Genomic DNA, 25,723 nt, shown 5'->3' with positions numbered 1-25,723 from the left:
CACACACACACACTAGGAATGGCATGTGCTTTTGAAACCTCAGTGCCCACCTTCAGTAACGCACCTTCTCTAGCAAGGCCATACTGCCTTATCCTTGCCGAATAGTTCCACTAACTGGGCGCAAAACATTTGAATAGATGAGCCGACTAGGGCCATTGCAGACTAGGGAGAGCATGGAGTCACGACACAGATTTATACTGCGCTCACCGTCCTGGTGGCTAATAGGAGGAACAGTGGGATAACCTTGGAGATAGTGGGGTTCAGGGGGAGCTGAGATGACCCAAGTTGGATTCTCTCTGCTTTCTCAGCTTGCTGGGAGTAAAGGCTCAGTGCAAACAACAGTGCAGTAGACCTTTCCTGGAGCACGTTCTCCAGGCACAATCCTATTAGCATCGTGGCCATGTGCCTAGTCAAACATTCAGGCTCCACAGTGTCAGAGGGCCCCAACATGGCCATTTGTGCAGTGGCATGTTGAAATGCATGTGTCATTTGTAATGGGCATGAAAAAGCAGTGAGCTCAGGTGCTTGTGTCACAATTAGTTTGAGGGATCAAATAGTAAAATTTAGGTTATTTATTGAAGGGGAAAGCATAGTATATTTAACAAGTATTCATATCAAAAACATTTTTTGAGAATATTGTGTCCAGGTCAAGCTACATAGATACAGATTCTGGATTATGTTAGAAATCTTTTAGATATGTTTTATATGTATGAGCGTTTTACCTGTGTACCATATGTGTGCCTGGTGCCCTTGGAGACCAGAAAAAAGTGTCATTTCACCTGGAACTGGAGTGACAGACAGTTGTGAGCCACCATGTGGTTGCTGGGAATTGAACCTGGGTCCTCTGAGGAGCAGTCAGTGCTCTTAACTGCTGAGCTGTCTCTCCAGCCCATGAAATACATTTCAAAAGCAAATTTTCATCTCATTTAAGATTTTCTAAAGATATGCACATGTTCCTAGTACTTCCGGCCCCTTTCCTTAGGTTACCTGCCGCTGTGTGGATCTGTCCTGTCTTTCTCAAGTGACCATTGTTGCTTCACATGGAGATGTCTACCATGTATTATTGACCCCTGGTGCTCTATAACGAGAGTTCATATTTAGTTATCTTTCTTACCCGACCCGTTCTCTGTTGGAGTTTTAACCACCCAGTGGCTGTTTAGGAAGGGTAAGAAGAGCTGCTTCCAGTCACTGCACTCTAGTGGTGAGAGGCTGAGGTGGACTTTCTGATCACAATGGTAGCCGACAGCCCTGTGCAGCTACTTAAAGTTTAAATTGCTTAAACAACAACAACAACAACAACAAAACTGCTCCATCCAGCCAACTGACCTCCCCATGCATCATTTTGTTCCTTGCTTCTATTCAGGGCATTTAATAGAAGCCCACTTCATTTCTGAGACCTTCTAGAAGTTCCTCCTCTGGCTCCAGCACTAAGTTCCATGTGGCTGAAGTTTTGGGGCCATACTTACCTCTGACCTGGCATCACGAGTCAGCCTGGTCTTGGGTTATTTCTATGGCCCTTTCTCTTTTCTTTATGATGGCAGATTTGGGCCCATCAGCCTCAACAGACAGCACAAGCTCTCTGTCTGAACTCCTTTTAGGCCTGAGATTGTGCTGGCCTGGAGCTATATAGTCCAGACAGTTCTCCCAGTGGCACTTTGTATATTTTAATCCTATTATCATATATTGTTTTTTAAAATGATTTTATTATTAATCCCCCTGCCCATCTCCCATGTGCCAGGATTGCAGGTGTGCACCTTCATGCTTGCATGCTTGGCATAGTTCTTTTCTTTTTTTTTAACTAAGACTTAGGAGTTCAGAGTTGGTGGCAGTTAACTCTACACGTTCTTTTTCAAATTGTAGAACATTTATTCAGTGGGAAACCTCAAAATCTGAAAAATGGTGAGCATGATCACATTTACCAATATGATCAAATCTCAAAGAGAATGCTTCACAGAAACAGCAACTTCTAGAAAAAGTGCTATAAAGTGATGTCCTTCACGCGAGTTATTGTTTTTAGTAGTAGTACGTGTGTGTGTGTGTGTGTGTGTGTGTGTGTGTGTGCAGCCAGGTAGAAGTCAGAGGCCAACTCTCAAGGTCATTTCTCTCCTTCTACTGTGATCCTGGGATGTTTGTGGGTCACCAGACTTGCTTTCATCTGCTGAGTCATCTCACCACTGCCTCCTCTGAGTTTAAAGGGTGTTTCATGCTCTGTATTGTTAGGAGAGTGTGTACCCAGTAAGAGCCTGGGGACAGGGCTTGAACAGGGTGGGTGGCAGCTCTCCCTCAGGTCAGTGGGAGCACAACTCTTCAGTTTACTTTTCTTAACACATTTTTTTGTCTAAAATATTCTGCAACAAATTCAGCTTGACACACACACACACACACACACACACACACACACACCCCCGCCTCCTCTTTACCAGGTTTTATATTGTACTGGCCTGGAATTCTGTAGCCCAGGTAGGCTCCTCCTTTCTCCTCCCTTCCTCTCTCTTCCTCTGCCCTCTCCCCATTCCCTTTCTTTTGAAACAGTATTATTTAGGTTGGGCTGTTCTTAAACTTCCCTACATGGCCAAGGATAACCTTCAACTTCCCATATTTGAGTCTGGGGTACTGGGATTAGAGGTGTAAGCCACCACATGGAATTTATGTTCTTTTAAAACATAATACAGATAAACAAAATATGTAATAATATAGAAAGTGAATGTTTCCTGTTATGCTGGGCCCCAGTTGTATGTTGGTATACACTGTGATTTGCGTTAACAGAGCCAAGCCCAGTTTTAAATAGAGTTTACTTTCCTGTGGCACTAACTTAACTGCGTACTCAGTGTCATCCTTGGGGCCAGTGCCTCTCCTCTGGAACCTTCCTTCCTGGACTTCTGCCCATTTCCGTCTCTCAGCGGTGGCTCTTCCAGGGTCTGGAGTGGAGTTCAGTTGCCACCATGTGGTCAGGGAGCCCCTGAGAACTCCTCCAGCCCCTCTCTTGAGTGAGGTCTGTCCCTGTCAATGTGTTCTGTAAGCTGAGTATGTCAGGGTGCCCAGCCACACACCCCTTCTCCTGTCCTCTCCTCCAAGGGCGCTCACTCCCACCACCTTGCTTATGCTTTCTGCCTGTGCATGAGTCTACAACCGTTGTGATTTTCCTCAGACATAAATGACATCCTGTACTGTGCAGTGGGAAGGTGTATCCCCACTCCCTGGCCTTCCCTTGGCCAGGATCAACTTCGTATAAGTGTGCAAGCAACATTTTGAAGGTTATTGCAAATCTGCCACACAGTTTTGATTCTCCTGAGAAGAGAGAAAATGAAAGGTTGCTGCTGCTGCGCAAATGAAATTGGAGATCTTGGGGGTGCCGACAAAGAAAAGGGTTTGGAACTAAACTGGTGCCTGTGATTCCTGCATTTGGAAGGCTGAGCGGGAGGATTGCAACTCTAAGGCCTGCCTCAACTACAGAGAGTTTGTCAGAAAAAGTATAATGATGGCTAGGGAATGTAGCTCAGTTATAGAGCCTGGGTCAGTGTAGTCATCTAACTCAAACAAACAAATAAATGGTTGGGGACTCTGCCATGTGCCCCATAAACAAGGAAATGCCATCTGAAAAACTGCTTCCGACACTAGAGCATCTGTGACACAAAACACTCATCAAAAGATAGAACAGCAGTCCAGAGAGATGGCTCAGTGGTTAAGAGCACTGGCTGTTCTTTCAGAGGACCTGGGCTCAATTCCCAGCACCCATATGGTGGTTCACAACCATGTGTAACTCCGGCACCCTCTTTTGGCCTCTGCAGGTACCAGGTATCTACATGGTACACAGATAAACTTGCAGACAAAATATCCAAGAGAGACACAGATAGACAGACAGACAGACTGACCACACACACACACACACACACACACACACACACACACAGAGAGAGAGAGAGAGAGAGAGACAGAGAGACAGAGAGAGACAGAGAAAGAGAGAGACCCCTGATGATTTTTAAAGTGGGAAATTTGCAGTAAGCATGTCCCTCTAACTGTAGTGTGGTTTGAACGAAAGCCAGAAACTCTGGTAGACATCTACAAAGTATCTAGTGATGAAGCCTCTGTGTGGCTACTCGCACAGAGTCTTCAAGTTCTTAAGAATCCTATCTTGCCCTCTGTATAACCTGAAGCTTACAGAAGACACGGCATGTCTTTGGTCTGTGGATCTGTGTCACCATCCTGGGCAGATGAAGATGCTCCTCAGAGGTGTGGGTGCAGGAGCCACAGCCATGAGTCAGCAGAAAGCGTTCTTGCCCATCAGTGCATGCCTGGGTGAAGAAGAGCCACACGCTGGGAGCACAGTGAGGCAGCGAGGCTGTGTGGCGCCCACAGGCTGCGGAGGAGCTGTGCCAGCAGTCTAACACTCCAGCTGGGTGTGGGCCCCACCTCTCTGGCTACACTGCAAAAGTGAGAGCTGCAAATCTGGTGATTCTTAGAGATCTCTCGTGAAGGTCAAGTTTTGTTTTGTTGAGTTTAATCTCTCGCAGACTTTTGAATTCCTGCCATGTAGAATTTTCAGTTCTTCAAGGTTATTTAGCCATATTTCTTATTTGTATGTTTCTCCAGCCTAGCTCTACCTCATTATCTGTTTCTAAGCCCCCCCCCCCTTTTAAATGCTTTTTTTCCTTTTACCAGCTTTGCCTTGAATCCTCAAGCATGCATATTTCTTCCTGGCTTTATTTCTTCTTGAAATGTTAGTGCTCTCACATCTTGTTAGAGTTCACACAGTGTTATTTCTTTTTGTTTTAAAACATTTTTGATTTGTTGAGGAGTGTTTCTCTACAGCCTACAAGTCTGTGACTTTCCGTGTATTGAAGATGGTATAACCATCACCATAGTTTTAGTTGATCTCATCACTCCACAAAGGAAACCTCTCTGCTGGCAGTTACCCTGGAGCAGGCTTGGTTCATAGCCAGTGCTGCTCCTGAGAGCCCTGTTAGCTCATAGTATTCCACAGCAGGTAGCCTGGGCCTCCATTCTTCCTTCATGTTTGTTTAGCTCATCGTTAAGATTCCTCCATCTCTCCTGTGCATCCTGTCATCACCTCAGGCCCTTGGCCAACACCAGCTGCCTTGTCTCTATGCAGTTCCCTGCTCTAGGGGACATTTCACTGAAATGGAAGCATGGCCTTTTGAAACTGGCTTTTTTTCCCCTGAGGAACCTGTGACTTTATATCTTTTTTAAAGGTACTCTCTTATTTGGTTTTCCCTGTTATTTACCTGTTGCATATTCTCTGATTTACTTATTCATTTACAGTGCTGAGTCTGAAACACAAAGCCTTGAGCGTGTAGGGCAATTATTCTACCCCTGAGCCTCACTGCCCCTTCCCCAATTTTAATTTCTGTTCTTTCTGGACTCTATTTCCCACGTGTCTGTTCTATAATTAAATCACTGGGAGTAGAAACGGGCTCAGATATCTTTGCTGCTACACAGGGAGGCTTGTCCTCTCAGACACCAGTAAATTAGTTGCTAGTTTCGGTTACTGACACATTGCTCCTAAGCAGGCTGAACTAGCAGCGTTGTCTGGCTCTTTAAGCCCTGGAGTCTCAGAGTGTTCCATAGTAGTTACCCTGGGCCTCTATTTTTCTTCTGTTGCTGACTCATTGTAAAACCTTTAATGACTTCTGAACATACAGTCAACAGGTGCCTAGGGCCCATGACTTCCCTCTTCCTGGGGATTATATTACTCTGGCTGTCCTCCCCTTTACTGCTGGCCTGGTCATTCATGCCCTTCCTTGGTTTTCTTGAGTTACTCCTCATCAGCCTTTAATGCCCACAGCTGTCCTATGAAGTACCATCATTCCTATGCTATAGAATTTCAAAGACAGGGAACTGAGGCCAATATTTTCTCCTGACTCAGTTTCTGTAGGTAGAGAAGAGTCTGCCTTTTAGTCCTTAGCCCAGGTCATGGGGCTCAGTGAGGACTCCGTATGTACTGAGTTTGTGGGGTAAGTGGATGAGCAAATGAATGAATGAGCTCGGACCAGCAGGCTGCTGTGGGCATTCTCAGTGTGATCTTCCAGAGTCGGTGGTGGTCCTGAAGCCTGGTGTTAAACCATATAGACAAAAGGTTGATTTTATTGTTTAAACTTAAAATATTTTACAAATAAAATCTTACCCGTATACACATACTATTGAATGCAACCTGTGATTTATCGTCAAATATTGAGTCCACAAGTTAGTTCCCACAGTTAGTTTTACATAGGAGTGGAAGAATTTGATCTATATAGAATTCTTTTATTGTTAAAAGATGAAAAAAAAATGTTTTACCAAACTTTTGCTCTTAACCAGAAGCATTAAAAAGTTTAAAAGTGTTTCATCTAAATCTTAATAGATCTTGGTGATTTGATAGGTTAATTCTTTTAATTCTTATTGACCAATTGAATTTTAGTTTAATAAATAGTTTTCATTTTATTGGCCATTTCAAACAGGACAAAGGGAAGAAACATTTTAGGATGTTTATGAGCCAGCCCAAGCTAATTGCTTCTCGTGTGTTTATTGTTTTAAATCAGTGATGACATCAGCTTCTAGGCAGTTGTTATGTTGTTCTTTTACCTCCCCCCCGCCAAGTCACATCTTAAACACCCTTTCCTGGCTTTTCTTTATTTCTTCTATTTTTGGTACACTGACCATCAAGTCCCTAAGAGCCCTGGTGACTGAGGAACTCATTTCCAAACAAGAGCCCCAATGAAGAAGACAGGTTAGAAGATGCTTCTTTTCTGAACTGAACTGTGCCACTCATTCATATACTTGGTCACTAAAACCTATCACCAGTATGTACAAGACAGAGTTTTTGTCCTCAAAGAATTGATGACAGTCATCCATTGGCACCCTGGGGCAATTGGTTTGAGGATTCCCTGTGGACACCAAAATATGAATATGTTCATGTCTCTTATGTAAAATGTCATATTTTCATATAGTCTACGTACATTGTCCTATATACTTTATCTCTAGATTGCTCATTATACCTAATATAATGTAAATGCTATGTAAATATTTGATACACAGAATTATCTGAACAATAGACAAGGAAAAATGTCATGTGGTGTTTTGAATGAAAATGGTCCCCATAGCCCCAAAGGGAGTGGTACCTGTTAGAAGGTGTAACCTTTTCTGAAGTAGTGTGTCATGGGGGTGGGTTTTGAGTCAAATGTTCAATCTAGGCCCAGTGGCTCTCTCTTCCTGCTACCTGGTGATCCAGATATAGAACTCTCAGCTCCTTCTCCAGCACCATTCTGCCTGCACACTGACATGCTTCCCGCCATGATGAGAATGAACTAAACCTCTGAACCTGTAAGCCAGCTCCAATTAAATGTTTCCCTGTTAAGAACTGCTATGCTAATGGTGTCTCTTCACAGTAATAGAAACCCTAAATAAGATATGTCTGTATATGTTCAATACAGAAACAATTTTTCTTTTGTTTTTTATGTATACACATGTGATATGCATGTGTATATGTATTTGCATGTGTATATGTGTTCTCATATGTGAGCGCTTGTGCATGCATGTATGTGAAGGCCTAAAGTTGGTGTTAGATGTCTTCCACAGCCTTCCAAATTATTTATTGAGTCAGCATTTCTCAATTGAACCCAGAGCCATCAATCAGCTAGACCTGTTAGCTCGCTTGCTCTACCTCCCTAGCGCTGGAATTATAGGTAACTGCCACATCTACCTCACTTTCTCATGGGTTTGGGGCATCTGAACTCCAGTCCTAATGAAGCGTTTTATACACCGAGCCATTTCTCCAGCTCCGGAGATACAGTTTTTGAAACAATAGTTTTGCTCCGCAGTGTAGATGAAGAATCCACAGTGAAGAGGACTGACTGTACTTGGGGGTGGAGAGATGGCACAGTGGGTACGAGAGCTTGCTTTGAAATCATGGGGATTGGAGTTCAGATTCCTAGCAATCACCTAAAAAGCTATGTGTGGCTGTAACCCCAGTGTTGTGGGGGTGGAGCCTGAGTGGGTGGTGGAGGCAGGATTGTTGGCACTTGCTTGCTGCTGCCTTAGGTTTAGAGTCAATGGTAGAATTCATCTCAAGAGAGTAGATGAAGATAGGACAGGATGCCCAGTGTCCTCTTCTGGCCTCTATGTGTATACACCACACATACACATACAGAAAAGACACAAGGAAATTTGGGTCTAGAATTCTAGCTACTTAGGAGGTAGAGGCTGGGCTACAAAATGAGATTGAATCTAGCCCAAGCAACTTATTAAGACCCTGTCTTAAAATTTGAAAAGGAAAAAATATGGGAGAGGGTTTTCTAAGCCTCTGTCTCTCTCCAAGGATCTATAGGCAGTTAGTGGTTCCTGGGAGAGGGAAAGAGATTTCCTTTTTTTTGTGTAGGAACTGGTTAGTTTCCCATGCTTCTTTGACTAACTCCTCACCCATGTTATTGTAAGCAACTCTAATTAAACTCACTGTACTGCCAAAAATACAACACAGTACAACGCAATGCAGCACAACACAACACAAGATACAGGGAATCAGTAAGAGTGGAAGCTGAACAGGAGAGGCTAATGGTGGCAAATATGACCAAAATACACTGTATATATGTATGCAAGTTCATAATGAAACCCATTGTACATGGTTGATGTATGCTAATTTTAATTACTTTAATTTACTTAATAAATTTTAAGTATCACAAATGGGAATGGCTCAGTTGGTAAAGCACTTGCCTAGTTTATACTGTGTCCAGGCTACCGTCTCCAGTGTGGAAGGGAGTGATGAAAATATTCAAGGAGGTGAACCATGTGACGTTCTGTGTACAGTTTTTTTTCACTAGGTGGGAACACATTAGGAGCAGCTCCCTCTCTGCAGCCCTGTAAAATGAAGCTGATAAAGACATGAGTTTTGGTGGGGCACAAATGAAGTGCCAAGAAAGCTTTCAGGAAATAATACTAATTATTTTCCTGTATATGCACATTTAACAAAGTAAATACTTTGTCTGCCTTATTTGGGCCTTTCAGCCCAGATGAGCTGTTCTAGTCCTATCAGATGCCAGGGTCTGTAAGTGTGGTCATCCACTAAGTCATTAACTCGCAGGCCTAAGACTTCCCCGAGGCCCAAGCCTTTAACTTTTCTCATGGTGGACAGCCAAACCTACGTTTCTGTTTCATGCTGAGTTCCTTTAGTGTGGGCAGCAGGATTCACTTTAAATTTAGCTCTCCATGTTGAAGCATAAAAAAGTTACTTATCTACCAGACTCCCTTGCTTTAGATGCCTGCATAGGTTCAGTTTTTGTTCAAGAGCAGTATTGTCTCTACAAGTTGGCATTCTGAGCTCCCCGAGGAAGAGCTGAGTTAGAGACAGATTTGGAGCAGTTCTGTGCCTGTTTTCTGTGTAGGAGCAGGAAAGAGGCTCCTGAGGATGGGCAGATCCAACACCTCGTTGGTAATAATAGCTGCCGTTATCAGGCATATGAGCATGGCTGTAAAGACCGTATGTGGACCCTTGACAATTACCCCAGTCTCACGGGCTGCTCTTCTTCTAAGCCTCACCCCACAAGTGAGAAAATAAGATGACTAGGTCCCATAGTTAAGAGGGGATGGAGCCTGAACCTCATGCTCAGGGCTTCTCTTCAAACACCACACCCCTATCCTTGTATTGGCTCTTGACAGAAGCATCGCTACCACCCTTTGCATCGTGGCTGGCTTTTCCACCAGCCCCTTCCTTATTCTTTCTTCTTGCTTCTCTTTGGCATCCTTGATGTACTCTGGGGACACACACACACATACACAGGCACATACTACATACTATACACTACATACACAACACAACACATACCACACACATACTACACATGCACATACCATACACATACTACTCACACCACACACACCACACACACACTACATATACCACAGATACTATACACACACAGCACATACCCACACATGCATGCTATATACACCACACATACAGTCCTAGCCATATTAAACTCAGCACCACCTGATGATTACACCTGCCAAAGGCTCTTTTGTTGGAGGAATCCCCATGGACTATTCTAGAAATACTCAGTGTCTGGGGATGGATACCTGGGCTGACCTCTCTTGGAGGACCTGCTGTTCAGGAGGTTTTCTGCCTTAGTCTAATGGTGCTGCCATCACAGAATACCACAGACTGGGTAATTTATAAGAAGACAAAATTACATCTCACAGTCTGAAGGTTTGTAGGTTTCAGGTCAAGGCCTTAGTGCTGATTTGATATGGTGAGAACTGTATCCTTCTGAGGGAAGAACTGTCTTCACAGGGCTGAAGGAAAAGCTACCAATACTATGTAGAGCCTTTATAAGAGTCTCAGACCCACCCGTGAGGGAGGAGCACTTCCGGGTCTTACCACCACTTGTAGCCCTGCCCCTTAATACCATCATAGTAGCAGACTTCCAGTTTTGGAGAGGACAGTCAAGGTGGCCTCTCTCATGCTCCTGGAGCACCCCATCTCTCCTTACCTTGCACGGTGGTAACACCATCACACCTGCTCCTCTGTCATCTGGGCTCCCTTTTCAGTGAGATCCCACTAGCATAGCTGATTTGTCTTATTGTCCCCTCTGCATCCCTAATAATACACTGTAGACAGGAAGTGTTTGATAAAGTACGTGGTGAATGAACACTGACCTGGTGTCCCAAATGCCAAGCCACAGCCAACCCCAGGGATACATGCACGGAAGCATGTTTGAAGACAGCGGCAGCAGAGATAGGCTGCCCACACAGGGTGCTCAGCATGGCTTGCTCGGCCTTTTCTCTAGTTCAGGTGCTGCTCTCCTCCAGGAAAAGCTGCCTGTGTCTTCCTTTGCAGCACAGCTGGACAGTTGTGCTCAACACCTGCCGGGTGTTGAGATCAGGGATGGGTATTTACAGATCCGAGCCATACCACGAAGACTGTGGAGCCAGCCCCCAGTCTCTTCTGTTTCCTTCAGTCAGCAGACACAAGATGCCTTCGTGGAAGAGCTGCTAACATTTATTTTAGCTCCCAGAGGTAAAGCATGTAGTCAGCCATTCTTCAGTGCAACCGTTATAGAAATAAATGGTGCATCGTGGAGGCAAATGGTCTCTGAGGCTGTGTCTGTCTGGGAAAACTGTGGTACCCCCATTTTCACCATACTTCCACCTTCTAGGAGTGTGTTCTCCACCCACAGAGAGCAAGACCCAGCTGCATCCCAGCCAACCGTGCTTTCCACCTGTGCTGATTGTAATTTTTATCCATCATAGGTTTGAAGACATACCTGATATCGGGCCAGAGAGCCAAGGAGTCTCACTGCAGCTGTGCAGAGGCCCTGCTTTCTGGCTTTGAGGTCATTGACGGCTCACGGGCGTCCTCAGGCCCTAGGGGACAGGGGACAGCATCGCCAGGGAGTGTCAATGACTTGGCACAGACTGTCAGAACCTTTGATAACTTTAAGGTTAGTTTTTTTTCCTCTCTTTCTCTCTTCTACAACTTTGTAGTAATTCTACAGTAAAACTCGTGAAGTAATAAATACCATATGGCAAATGACTCAGGATGCCTTTCAATTGAGTTTTCATAATTTAAGAGTTTAGTATAAAGTTAGTTACATTGTGCATTTTTAATATGCTTGCATCTTTAGCATTTTATACACCTCATTTCCTCTCTGCTTCACATAAAGATACTTTTCTTTTTTTTAGTTTTTTTTCCACTCTATGGTGTCTTTGGGGACCTCTCAAAGATAATGATAATGACAGTAAAGGTAATTTCCTCACATCTGCTCTGAGAGCTGGAATCTATTTTATATTGGATACCACCTTAAATACTCTCCTGTCTCTTGAAATCCACAATTTTGTGATTATCTTTTTTTATTCCCTCCTTTCTTCCCTCTCTTTCTTTTGTTGTTGTTGTTTTTCTTTGTTTTTGTTTTTTCAAAATAAAAGTCAGGGTTTCGCTGTGCAGCCCTGGCTATCCTGGAACTTGCATTGTAAACCAAGCTGGCCTTGAACTCAGAGATCTGACTACCTCTGCCTCCCGTGTGCTGGGATTAAAGGTCTGCACTACCACTACTGGCAATTCTGTGACTGTCTTTGATTGTGTTGGTATGGGTAAATCTTGCAGTGCAGTACTCTGAAGAAAGGAGCATTGCCAAGAAGATTCTAGTATTTTGATACCAGAATAGAGATTTTCTGGGGGTAGTCTAGAAGTGCATATTACCGGGCTGACATGTCATAATAAACTACGGGGGGGAATTAACACACTCGACCTTGGGCATAAGAAATTTTTCTCATTGTAAGCTGTTTTTCATTATCACATTGGATTTAATTTCCCTACTGTTTTTGTTTTTACTTTTACTTTATTCATTCTGTCTCTGTGTCTCTGTCTGTCTGTCTCTGTGTATGTGTGTGTTTGCATGGATGCTTCTGTTGCCTGTTGGTGTGAGCATGCATCCACATGGAGGCCGGAGATCAACCTCTGCTGCTATCCCCAAGAACCATCCGCGCTTCCCCCCCCCCCCCAACTTTAAAAAACAGGCTTTTCTCACTAGTACCTGGGTCTCACCAGTTAGACCAGACTGACAGACGGGTATCCGTCCCTACCTCCTCACCAGACCCAGTTCTTCACGGGGTGCCAGGATCAAACTCAGGTTCCCGTGCTTACATAGCAGGCATTTTACTGACTGGTGTTTCCTCACCCCTTCGTTTATTTTCACTTTTAAATATTTGCTGTTTCCATTTTTAAAAAGAGAGCAAGATACTTGTAGCATTCTTTGCTGTTTGGAGCTTTCAGATAACAAAAGAGTACGATGATATGGTGACAGCTGTGGTCTGCTGTGACTTTACCTGCATTCTTTAGCAGATTTAAAAGCTAGCTGCGTGTGCATAAGCTTAGAGTTTGCATAGGCTGGATATAGTGGCTTATGTCTATAATTCCAGCACTCAAGAAGCTGAAGCAGAAGGATTACTGTGAGTTTGAAATCACCCTGAACTAGAGAGCAAGGCCCTGTCTCCAAAAACAAAAATAAAGCTAGCTTTATAATGTGGCAGTATGCTGGAGTACTTAAGCGCCCATCATCTGATTACTTCTGGTCATTGCTGTGTCCAGGTTTATTGAAATCACTCATGTATCATTGTGGTCAGGTGCCTTACTAGTTTAATAAAGCTTCTTAACAGATTGGACCGAATAATCCTGGTATGGGGCTGTGCTGCATGTAGCCGGATGGTCAGCACCATCTCTGACATCTGCCTACTAACACTTCAGTCAGATCCTAAAATGTCCCCAACGTTGCCCAGTGTCCCCTGGGAGAAAGACATGAACACTGAGCTCCTAACCTCGGTGAAAGCCTAGGATGGCAGTGGACCCCTGTATATGCAGGACAGTCAGCATATCTGACTTTGCCTGAACTGCCTACTTTAGAGATGGGGACAGGTACTTTACCATCAGTAGGAGGGGTTCCCACCTTAACAGACTGATTTAACACAAGTAGGGAAGGATTTAAAAATGTGGCTTCCCAAAAGTGTTCTTTTTGCATATGGAAAAAAATGGTTTTCCCCAGGCCTCCAACTGAGCCTTATTTAAGTAGGAAAATAAAGCTCAAAATTCAAAATTTAATGACTTGTGTTCATCTGCCTGTTGGGCACACATGACTGAGTTCCCCATGAAACACTGGCAGTTCTAGGATTCTATGCCTTAAGACAGATTTCTCTTATATTAAAAGACCATTTTCTTATAGTTGTAAAGATTTGTTTTGATTTGAAGGGCAGAAACTACTTATCATGTTCTATTGATATACACACATTTCCAGACAACATGAATTCTTAGAAATGGAATATAGGATCCATCAAGTCGACTGAACTGCCGAGACATTTGTCGGAGAGGAAAGAGAAGGTCTTTGTGTCCCTTTCAAGAGGGAAGGATGAGTTAGCTCATGAGGTATAATTTCTGGGTTCTGGACAGGTAGTTTGGATACTTGGTCAGCATTTGTCTGACTAGAGCTGTCCCAGGACATTGGAATCATTTGGATCCCACATTTGGAGTACACAGTACCTGAAAGATAAAGGGCAGGCCATGTGATGGACTAGCTACTGCCAGAAGCCTCCTTACAGCCCCATCTCCCCAGCAAGAAGTGAGCAGACTTCATCCTGAGAATCAGGAGCACTGGGTAGCTGTGCTGTGATTACACAGAACACTGAGTCTGCATCCAAGGTAGTGAAGATGGTAGCCAGCCCTATAAGATCCCCTCTCAGGTAGGAGATTTGGTAAAATTGGTCCAGTTTCTCCAATACACCTGTCAGTGCCTTGAACAGGTGTCATTGGCTTGTTGCCTTAGTGATAAGTGTCTGCCCTAATGGGAGCTTCCACTGCCCTGGGATCCTATGCAACATCTGTTTACTTCCCCTCAGCAGGCTGCTTTTTCTTTGTCAGTGACCACGTCAAGGAAAGCAAACCCCTTGTGGATTTATGACCGTATGCCCTGAGGAGGCCTAGTTTAAGGTGATGTATCGCAAAATATGTTCCCTTGTGCAGTACGTTCTCTGGGTGAACACAGGTGCAGGGGACTCTGGTCTGGTTGACTTGTGAAATTCTGAGTCAAACAGCACAGACAGGATTTCTCTAACCACAGGACTACATTAGCAGCCATTGTTACCTCTTCCAAGGACTGAAAATCAGAAAGGTATTCGGGAGGTGGTCTTGCTATACAACCCAAACCAGCCTCAAACTCACAATCCTCCTGCCTCAGCCTCTCTAGTGCTGAGAGCAAAGGCGGCGGCAGCACACTTGACCCTGTTTCTCACAATTATAAGTCAGAAAATATTTTTAAAGAAATTTTGAAGACCCTGAGATGACTCAGCAGGTAAAGGTACCTATCACCAAAGCTGACAACGGAGTTCAGGCCCCAGGACTCTCATGGTGGAAAGAGAGAACGACTCCTACAGTTGTCCTGATTCCCACAGGCATGCCACAACATGCATGCCACGTAAATAAACAAAAATGCAATAAGGAAATTATGAATATTAGTTGAAGTAGAAATATATGCATAATACTGTTTAATGAATGTTATCAAATGTGCAGGGCTATGTGTAAGTGAAATTTCCCCAAATACAAAATGTTTCCCTCATTTTGTTTTTCTTGTGGAATATTTCCACAACATAGTAACAATTTTGTGTTTTTTTTTCTATTTCTTTTTCTTTTTATCTTAAGATAGGGTCCCATGCAGCCCAGACTGGTCAGAGCTCCTGATCCCTCTGTCTGTGCTTCTGGGATTACAGTCTGTGCTCCATGCTCAGCCGAATCTAATCTGTCCTTTACTTGGATTGTTTTTTGTTTTTTAAAAACCAGCCTTAGTTTTTCAGTCCTGAAGCATGTAGGGTTGAGGAATTACATGAAAAGTTCAGTAATCCAGTGCCTGTGGTTCTGTCCAGGGCGGCTGGGAGATAGGTGTCTGAGTTCTGAGTTGTTTACTCATGGTTCAGCCTCCAGTGTTCCTGTCTGCTTCCTGTTCTCAAGATGGTAGAACTTTTCCTTCTGTGGCAATTGCTGCTTTGTGTTTTTTTTTTCCCCTAAGGATTAATTTCCGTTTACCTCTTAATATATATCTCAGCAGAAATCTTTTGTTTTGAAAGTGCCCAAACGTCATCTTTTTAAGTGACAAAGCCCTGGCCAGAGGTGGCATCGTTAGCCTGGTGTCTTCTTCTCAACTCGGAGAACCCAGTGTGTGGTGGTTAGGATCAATTTTTTTTTTTTTTAACGTGGGCTCATAGTTCTTCTATGGCTTTCTAACTGTGTCACTATATATAGGTGAGCCCCTTCTCTTCTCTGCCTTGTTTCCTCTTGTATAAAATGGAACTTTTTGTCCCTGTTTCATGGGTGTTTCTGAGGAGGAAAAAAAATTGAGACACAAAGAACTTAGAACTCAGTGATGTTTGCTGTCATAGAGTCATCCTTACTCCAGCCAACAGTGTCCAACACAAACATCATGGGAGAAGATGCTTCTAGTACCAGGACACTCTGCTAACTAGTTAGTAAGCCGTAGACTAAACAGGCAAATCCAGGACCTCCCTGATGTTTCGTCCTCCAAAGAGGCTTCCTCATTCCCTCCTGTGGCGTTTATGAAATGGGACAGGTATTGACTTCAAAATGATTTATCTTGCAGTGGGAAATATCCTTAATTAAAAACAAACAAAAAACAGCAACCCTGTTTTAATAACTCTGTGCCATGCATTCTGACTGGAATTAGGGTGTATGCACTGAAGCATGTCAGAATCAGTTGGAAATTTGCCCATGTGTGTTAGAAAGGTAGTTATGATTCTCCATTCGAAGCCCATGTCCACCAAGGGGGAGGGGAAAGGCGAAGTGTGCTCTTGGTGAGTTTCCAGGGACTCTCAGCAAACTCCTTGGCCTGTAGGTATGCTGTTTAGGGGATTGTAGCACTCCCTTTACTGTATATGTGACAGTAGAACACTCAGAAGAAGCCGGGCGGTGGTGGCGTACGCCTTTAATCCCAGCACTCGGGAGGCAGAGGCAGGCGGATCTCTGTGAGTTCGAGGCCAGCCTGGTCTACAAGAGCTAGTTCCAGGACAGGCTCTAAAAAAGCTGCAGAGAAACCCTGTCTCGAAAAACAAAAAAAAAAAAAAAAAAAAAAAAAAAAACAAAAAAAAAAAAAAAAAAAAAACACTCAGAAGAGCCTAGATGGCTATTACAGCAGCTTGGGTCATTTCAGGCGATCAGGGTCTATCTAGTAGATCAAAGTGCTGGGATTATTTGAAGGCCTTCCTTGTGACAGGAAAGGTAGTCAGAGGAAAACCCCATGGTGGTCAGGGTTCAGGAGCTCTTGAGTCAACCCCAGTGTCCACAAACTGTCTGTCTGTCTTCAGAAGGCTTTTATCTTTTTGTATCTGAAGCACAATGGGTTTTGACTGGGCTGTCTGTCCAGTAATCCCCGGTGATCCTCTGCTTTCTGCCCCAGCTCTAACACCAGGATTACAGGCTCTGGCCACTCCTAGCTTTTTCAGTATGGGTGCTGGGATCTGGGTATAAATCAGTGAAGTTTCTCTAACATGTCTGCCAGTCTTGCTCCACAGTTAGCCATGCCTCCCAAAGTGTATAGGAAAGGCTCTTGTCTGGGTTGGTGGGAGGTTCTTGGCAATGATGGAGATGCCAGCAGCTGCAGGGGAGAGATGGACATTTTCGGTGAGTGGAGAAAGTTTCACAGTTATGTCAGTGCTCAGCAAAAACTGGGTTATAAGATGTTTCAGTTCAGATTGAAATTAGACTGGAGAAACAGTCAAAGGAAAATGGCTGTGGGGTGTAGAGAAAGAGACAAAGCATGCACCATTGTGTATAGTAGATGTGCTACAGAGGGGCCTCCAGACTGAATAGGGTGTTGAGGCAGGAGAGCGTTTTTCCCAGGGAGGGTAGATTTTTCTGAAATTTTTAGATTTTTTTTTTTTCGAGACAGGGTTTCTTTGTAGCTTTGGAGCCTGTCCTGGAACTCACTGCATAGACTAGACTGGCCCCAAACTCACAGAGATCCACCTGCCTCTGCCTCCCGAGTGCTGGGATTAAAGGCATGCTCCACTCCTCTTGGCTTCTGTTCTAAACTTTTAATCAAGAAAATCTCCCCCCAAAAGAAAGTGGCAGAGAAAGAAGGAGACTAGCAGAGTCCCATTTTCAGAGTTCAGTAAAATGATCTGCTCCAGGTCTAGGTCCCCCTGGTACCACCCTGCTGAGAATGCCATTAGACAGCGTCTCCCATTACTGCCCTGTTCCCACTTGTTCAGCCTTTTATCCATGGCAGAAATGACCCGTCAGTCAGTTCCCTCCATAGAGACAAAATGTTCAGGGTCAGTGAAGTCAGTACCTCCCGAGTAGAGCTGGCACACAGAATGAAGCTGCGTTGAAGCTGTGTGTGATGTTACATGTCTATAATCCCAGCACTCAGGGTGTAGGAGCAGGATGATTGCAACTTCAGAGACAACCTGAACTAGACTGTTTGAGAACACCCAGGGCTATATAGTGAGACCATGTATTAAAAAATACTTATTTTACTTTAAGTGTGTGTGGGGGGGGGGCATCCCATGGAAGCCAGAAGAGGGTGTCAGATGCCATAGAGCTGGCATTTCAGGTGTTTGAGAGCCTGATGACATTGGTGTTGGGATCTGAACTGTGATCCTCATAATTGAGTAGCATGAGCCCTTAGCTACTAAGCCATCTCTGCAGCTCTGAGATCATGACTTTAAAAATAATAATAAAAATCTGTTCTTGAAATATTCTGACATACTTTACATGTGCCTCCTCTGTTTGCACTTATAGTAATATACTTTAGGTAGACAAAACTCCATTTTGTAAAAGAAGGCTTAAAGAGGTTTTCCACCTATTAGGTGGTAGAGCCAGGACCACTATGTCAGGGTCAATGACTTTAACCACTGAGCTGAAAGGCTCTTATCCAGTCTTGATGTTTAAAAGTTGTCAGAGAAAACCAAAAAAAAAAAAAAAAAAAAAAAAAAAAAAAAAAAAAAAAAAGTTGTCAGAGAAGCCGGGCGGTGGTGGCGCACGCCTTTAATCCCAGCACTCGGGAGGCAGAGGCAGGCGGATCTCTGAGTTCGAGGCCAGCTTGGTCTACAGAGTGAGTTTCAGGACAGCCAGGGCTATAGAGAAACCCTGTCTTTACCCTTATTCCCTCCAAAAACAAACAAACAAACAAAAAACCCTACTAACCTGAGATATATGAGATACCATCAAATCATTGAATCAGTTTAACAAGGGAGCATTCAGTCTTGCAGACACGAGTTTTGGAATGTAAGCACAGCACCGTTGGGATGGCTCCGTGGGAAAGTGCTTGCTTGCCACACAATCTGAATGTGATCCCCAAAACCCACTTAAATATAGAAGGATAAAACCAGCTCCATGAAGCTACCCTCTGACTCCTGTATACTCCCCAACCCCAGCATATACGCACACAAAGTTGAAATTTAAGAATATAAGCAGGCTTTACCTGTGAGTTAATGTATTTGTTCAGATATGCTAATTAAATAATAGCTACTTTGGCATGCATATTTCCATCTTTCAGATGAATATGGATGTTCAGTCTGCATTACATCAGATTCCCAAACTACTTAACTCCTTAGGATTTTTAGGCTTTAATTTGTGCAGCATTGATCTGTGAACCCTTACTCGGGTCACACTCTTGCTCTTAGATTATGAAGTGTTATGTATTTTTAGTTTCCCAATAATATCTAGTCTTCCATAATTGATCATAGTGATTACTAGTTCTCACTGAGAAGAAATCGTCTTCATTGGCAGCTAGCCATTGCCATCCCAGTGACAGTCCCTAGGCTTCTGTGTCACCTTAACGGTAGAAGTGACTCTGTTCAGGACAGAGTGAGTTCCGGGAACTGTGCTAGGCTGTGCTCCTTAAAACGTCTCTCCAAGAAAGGCTTTTACATTCGCCTTACACATGAGGGTCCTGAGGTAGGATGGTTTTAGTGAGGGGTCTCCCAGGTAGTGAGCAACTGAGCTGAGACTCGAAGCTCCTGGATATGAGAGCGAGACTTCCTCCTTCTCGCCCGCCTGTACCGAGTCTTACCTTTGCTTTCCTGGGTCAGCAGTTTCCTAAAACTTGGGATTTCTGGGCTGCAGGATGGACACAGCTGTTGCAGGAAGGAGCTCACCGCAGCGCTGTCCTGGCGCAGCACAAGCACAGTATTGGCCTTGTCAGCAGTGGCTGGGGTGGGGCTCATGGGGCTCTCCCCTCCCCTCCCCTCCGTGCTGAACCCAGTGGCTTACCGACAGATTCTGGAAGAGGGTGAGCCATTGTCTGTCCACTGATAAACTAACTCACCAGGTTCTAGTGGAGAATTCCAAACCCATGGTCACACAGATGATTCTAGATAAACTCAGTGGGTCACAACACAAAGCAAGAAGATGGGAACATGGGAAAGAGATTCGTAGGAAGGGGGGGGACTGACAGGAGTGGGGGGAGATAAAGAGTGAGACTGAGAGTAATCAGAATGTACTATATACAGATAGGAAATTGTTTAATTTTAAATTATGAATCTAATTTTAAGAAAAGCATAGTGTGTCAGGGGTTTGTGTGTGTGGAAGCAGGTGTTGGGGGTTTGATTTTTTTATGGCTGAGTGACAGCCCCGTGTATGAATGAGCACAGGTGGTTGATCCATCAAAGTCAATGGGCATTTGTATTTCCTTTTGGTTGTGCTGCACTGAGTTTGTGTGTAGGATTTGTTTTCATTTTGTTCTGCCAGTTTGTTCCTAGGTCTTCCTGAACCTGTGTGGTTCAATGAGCCTTCCCCTTGATTCCATCATCTCTGTGTGAATACAGGTTGTAACAACAACCTCGGAATGTTTGAATTGTGTATCAGGAAGGTATTTTGCAAGTATATTCCTATGCCCTGTGTTTTCTCTCAGACTTGCCCTTCTTGTGGAATCACATTTGCTCCTAAATCTGAAGCTGGTGCAGAAGGAGGAACTGTGCAAAATGGCTGTCAAGACGAGCCTAAGACCGGCACCAAGGTAACAAGCTCATGGCTGTTGTTCCTGTCAGTACCTCTCCTGGCGCATCCACCTAAGGTGACATTCCTGTCTCGTCAACTTCTTAGTTCTCAGAATAGCTTCTCTTAGGTAATAGCGTTCCATGCCTTCTAGGTGTGGTTTGAATAGACCAGTAACTAAAGTGATGGAGGGGCTGGAAGTCCAGCTCAGTAGTGAAGGTAGAGCATGTATTTTGCATGTGAAAGGCCCTAGATTTGATCCCCAGCACTGAAGAAAAATAAAACAACAAAAGGAGTCCAGTCAGAGCCAACCCATGTAAAGTAGAACTGGATGTGATTCTTCAGGGGCAACCAGTTCAAAAGGCTTGGGTTACCGGGCCATGGGCTGGGCTTTCTATTTGTTAGAATGCCAAGGTGCAGAGGGGACAAAGTGACTCCTCCAGGTAAGAGATGCACCCTAGAAGGAGGCTCCTGAGGCAGAGCTGACAGCCTGGAGCCAAAGCTTTGAGGCCAGGGCAGGCCTGGGGTGAAAACAGAGTAAAGCCTGAACAAAGAGCTTCAGGAGACTTTGGAAACTGCCTCCTGGGACCCCTCTCTGTCATTCTCCCTCTGCCAGTATCAGCAAGGGACTCAGATGGGATGTTTCTCATAGCCAGAGGTTCCCCAAACTAAGTCCTGTTCATTCTTTATCCAGAAGCCTGGGTATTCCTTTCCCAGAACCTTCCTTGAACCTCCTCGGGGAAGCCATTAACCTTCCCTGTAGCCCTCTTCTGTGTTACGCTGGTCTTTTTCACATCATGGATATTCTAAGACCTCTTTTTTCTTCTGGCTGCCAAACACCCAGACATGTCCTGTCCCAAAGCAGGGCCTCAGGCAAAGCAGGGTTAGGGGAGAAGTGGAATGTTGGGTGGGAATAGATTCCCAGTCCTCCATCTGGAGGCTCCAGCATGCCGGGGGCTGGGTGAGAACAGTGTGTGCTCCTGGCAACTACTTCACTCCCTCTGCTCCTCCCTCTTTGTCTTGAGGCAGGCTTCTGGAGGACCCAACTCCAAAACCCAGAACGGACTCCTGAGCCCTCCTCCAGAGGAGAAGCTCACCAATAGCCAGACCTCCTTGTGTGAGATCCTGCAGGAGAAGGGACGGTGGGCAGGTGTGAGCTTGGACCAGTCAGCCCTCCTCCCACTGAGGTTCAAGAATATCCGTGAGAAAACTGATGCCCACTTTGTGGATGTCATCAAAGAAGACAGGTAAGACCCCGCAAACACCAATGTGGCAGTCTGCAGTTGTGCAGCCTGCAGTGGTGGCAGAGTCTGCAGTTGTGTGGCCTGCGATGGTGGCAGACTCTGCAGGAGTTGTGCTCTTTCTCTGAGTTATCCCAGTCCATGAGTTTGTCCTCTGTTGTAATTGTATTACTTTATTTTTATTCTGAGGTAATTTGAAACTTGAAATTCACTATATACTTTGCCTGATCTAACATCTTTTGGCATTTTTAAATTTTCTTTATTCTCTCTTTATTATTATTATATTTCTTTAGTGCGTGTGCCCCGCATGTGAGTATAATGCATGTTGGAGGCCAAGTCTAGGGCCAAATGCAGGTTGTTAGGCTTGGTGGCAAATGCCTTTACCTGCTGAGCCATCTCACCTGCCCATTTTTTTTTATTAATTGTTTTGTATTATCTCAGGTTGACAACTGAAGCTAAACTTGGACTCTCCTGCCAGCTGTCCTGACTACTCTCTTGTACATCCATTTACATTTTCTGTGAGACCCAGAAGCAGGAACTCCCAATATTAGTTTCAGAACAGCCAAACAGCGTCAACAGTGTTGATTCTGCCACTCAAATGCTGAAGTGTAGGTGCCAAAAGCCTTTTGCAGCTGCTGTGTCGTTTTCCCTCTGTCATTGTAAAGGCCGGCAGAGCAGCGTGCAGGGACAGATGTCCCTCTCTTGAGTCTGAGAGGATACGTTATTGCATATTCTTCACAGAAAAGGATCCAGTCTGCAGCAAGAAAAGGAAGACGTGCACCACTCTATACCACATCTGAGGCTCTTCTGCTTTACATGATGTCAGGCTGATGGCTACTGGATATGGGAGAGAGTATACCCATATTCATAGTACCTTCTGAAATCACACCAGTGTTCCCTTAAATTGATAGTGATTCTCCAGATCATAACAAGGACATTACAGTATGCTGACAGTCCACAAAAGAATAAATGCATCGCATAAATCAGGTTTGATTTCTCAGCTATTAAAATCATTGAGCACGATCACTTTTCAGGTCTCGCCTGCACTCTGAGTATCTGACAATAGCCCCGCAATTACCCCAGTGGTAAACACCGACTGCTAGTAACAACTTGTTAGATTTGAGGTGTAATTACTGTCAATATTCTGGATGACAGGAAGCTTTTGGAACTGCCTTCATTTGACTCCTCCGAATCAGTGGAAGGCCTGTCAGTGACAAGATCTGCCAGATCTGCTGGCTCTCTGAGAAGATGTCTCACAAGACAAAAGTGCTACCTTCTCTGTCCGGCAGTCCTGCATATGTGGACTGTGTTCTGAAGCAGGGTCTAATAGTGAGTGTGGTGATCGTGGTGAATTGTCATCCTAACAGAGGGAAGCAGCGTCTGATTGTGTCTAGAGACCCAAGGGGCTTTCCTTTAGGTCTGCTGATGGAAACAGCACCTGTCTTGCAGTGGCTTTCAGAGTTAGTTTTGGTGATGTGCTCAGGGAGAGGCACCGGAGACTGATTCTGCTTGTTGACGGGGTGCGTTGGTTGTGTCTTCCAGCCTCATGAAAGATTATTTCTTCAAGCCACCCATCAATCAGTTCAGCCTGAACTTCCTGGATCCGGAGTTGGAGCGATCCTACAGAACCAGTTACCAGGAAGAGGTACGTTCTTCCTGGGACCTCACATGGGACACTGTTCATCTGTGCTTTACCAAGTGACAGGAAAATGAGGCCGGTGTTGATTTCCCATAACCGGGAAGCCCTGTTTTGGAACTGTATGTGAATTTATCTTTGCCAGGGAGAAAACCAAGGCTCTTTATGCTCCTTTATCTTAAAGCCATGCCACACCCCACCAGACTGCTTCCTTCATAGCTGGTGTTTCTGGTCTTCTAATGGCTGCCCCCTACCCTGGAAGGATGCCTGGTCACACCTATTCTGAGTTTTTGGTGGCATTTCTCTCCCCATAGTGCTGTCACTTCCAACCCTCTGAAATGGGACCAAAAAAATCAGGAGGTCTGTACCTTCATCCAAAATACGGGGTTCATACTTACACCATCTTAGAGCCCTTGAGTTAAGGGGTTAACGTTCCTCTCAGCCTACACATCATTTTCCCCAAGAAACCTTCCTTGACGCCAGCTGGGTCTTATTTCCCTGCGCCCTCTTTCTTCTTCATGTGCACCCCATTGTTGGAACCCCATGGTTTCTGGACCTAACACTCAGCTCTCTGCTTCTGTGCTCTCTAAATCCCAGCCCAGCCCACACACCAGATGTACTCGGCAGGTGTGCTTGGAAGGAATGGATGGAGGAACCTGGAGCCTGACTGGAGCTCTTTCCCTTGGCCTGACTTGAGTGTCCCAGAGCCAAAAGGGCACTATCACTTGACCCCAGGACCAAGAGGGTTTTCATTCTGCTTCTGCTTACTTATTGGGCAAATCTGTATCTTGATTATGTCCAACCCATGATGTACAAGATATGACTAATCTTTGCTTTGTGTGGTTAGAATTGTTGCCCCCGTTGGACAGTGAATGTCATCCAACATTCCAAACACAAATCCTGCAGGTATTTGCCTAAAGCAAGAAGTATTGAGCCTTAGCACTCTAGACCAAGAGTTGGAAAAGTTGGGAGACCTTGGTATTTAGGTGAGAATGGCTGACCTGAGTCTTCTCTGCCCAAGCCCTGGCTACTCATACCCCAGAATGCTAATTAGATTCCAGAGAGAGCAGTGGCAAACATGTGCCTCTGCAGAGGGGACACTGTGGCAGCATCACCTCCAAGATCATGGGTCTTTTTAGGGAGCCTCAGAAGTTAGGCCAGACTCGAGGCCGTTGCAGAGCCTATGCCCACTTTGCTCAGGTGAGGTCAGGCTTGACACTGGACGAACAGGGCTCTCATTCCCCAAGGCCAAGTCCTCCCGCAGTTCCTGGGGTCTGTCTGAGGCTGAGGAACCTAGCCAGTTTGGCCTGAAAGGAACTTGCACTAAACTGAGAGCTGCTCACAGACCTTTCCCACACCCTCCTGTCCCTCATCCCTGACCCCTGCTGCCAAGGCTGAACGCAAAGCTCCATCAGCAGTGTGCTATGTTCTCCGCAGCCCCTGTCTACACATTGTTTCTTCATCCTAAGACAGACCTGGGATGCACTTGGGAGTCAGCTTATCTGGCTCTCATTCCTGGGTTCCCTGCGTTCCCTGGGGGAAGCCATCTTAGCCTCCATCCACACACAAGGAGCAGTGGCGCCTCCTCCTGACTGAGATGGTGCCACTGTGAGGGCCTGCAGGGGTTTGGAACTGGTCACGTTTTGGACACATCTTGTGGTAGCAGTTTCCTCCTCCTAATTCCCTGGCAACATGCATGTGCCGCTTCAGTAAATCACACAGTGCCCTGTCTCCTGTGCTTGGTATTCCACGGTCAGGCTGCCAGTTCCCTTCAGGCATTGTTTCATGTCCACCCTACACCCAGCACCCAGCTAACCCAGAGCAGCACACACACACACACAGAGAGAGAGAGAGAGAGAGAGAGAGAGAGAGAGAGAGAGAGAGAGAGAGAGAGAGAGAGATTTATCTCTTTAAAAAAAATTGATTCAATTTTTTAAAATTTCTTGTGTGTTTGCTTTCATGTGCATATGCGTGTGCATCACGTGTGTCCATGGAGGTCAGAAGAGGGTATTGGATCCCCAGGAAATGGATTGATGGATAGTTTTAAACAACCATGTGGGAAATCAAACCCAGGTCCTCTGGAGGAACAACAGATAATCCCCACCCTGGAAGGCTCTCTTGATAAAGGTTCTCTGCTCCGAATCCACGACTGGAGACTTCCCCACTACTGCTGCTTTTCTAGCTGCCTGTCTTCCCATGAAGCTGACCCTCACATCCATCCATTTACTGGACACCTCTGTCACCTACGGCTTTCCAGATGTGCACTCTTGGTCTCTAGGACAGTAGCTTGTCTTTCAGTCTGCTGCTTCTCTCTGCCTTGTCTTTAAATGTGGCGGTCACGAGGAGATGATCCACTTGGAGCATGCACCA

General features: G+C 45.0%; 1 protein-coding gene across 2 annotated transcripts in view; it reads left to right on the top strand.

Moving 5' to 3' along the window:
• Positions 1–25,723, top strand: part of Adcy9 (adenylate cyclase 9) — a 119,953-nt gene that overhangs the window by 74,783 nt on the left and 19,447 nt on the right. Inside the window, exons 3-6 of one of the 2 annotated variants that reach the window (XM_038325774.1) lie at positions 11,236–11,426; positions 20,394–20,555; positions 21,506–21,723; positions 23,260–23,362. In XM_038325774.1, the coding sequence (XP_038181702.1) occupies positions 11,236–11,426; positions 20,394–20,555; positions 21,506–21,723; positions 23,260–23,362 (674 nt within the window). The remainder of the gene's footprint in view (positions 1–11,235; positions 11,427–20,393; positions 20,556–21,505; positions 21,724–23,259; positions 23,363–25,723) is intronic. The other variant, XM_038325775.1, reaches the window with a different exon arrangement.

This window comes from Arvicola amphibius, chromosome 4 (genome assembly GCF_903992535.2).
Source record: "Arvicola amphibius chromosome 4, mArvAmp1.2, whole genome shotgun sequence".
NCBI lineage: Eukaryota > Metazoa > Chordata > Mammalia > Rodentia > Cricetidae > Arvicola > Arvicola amphibius.
Note: the sequence above shows the minus strand (reverse complement) of the source record. Positions and strands in the feature narration are given on the sequence as shown.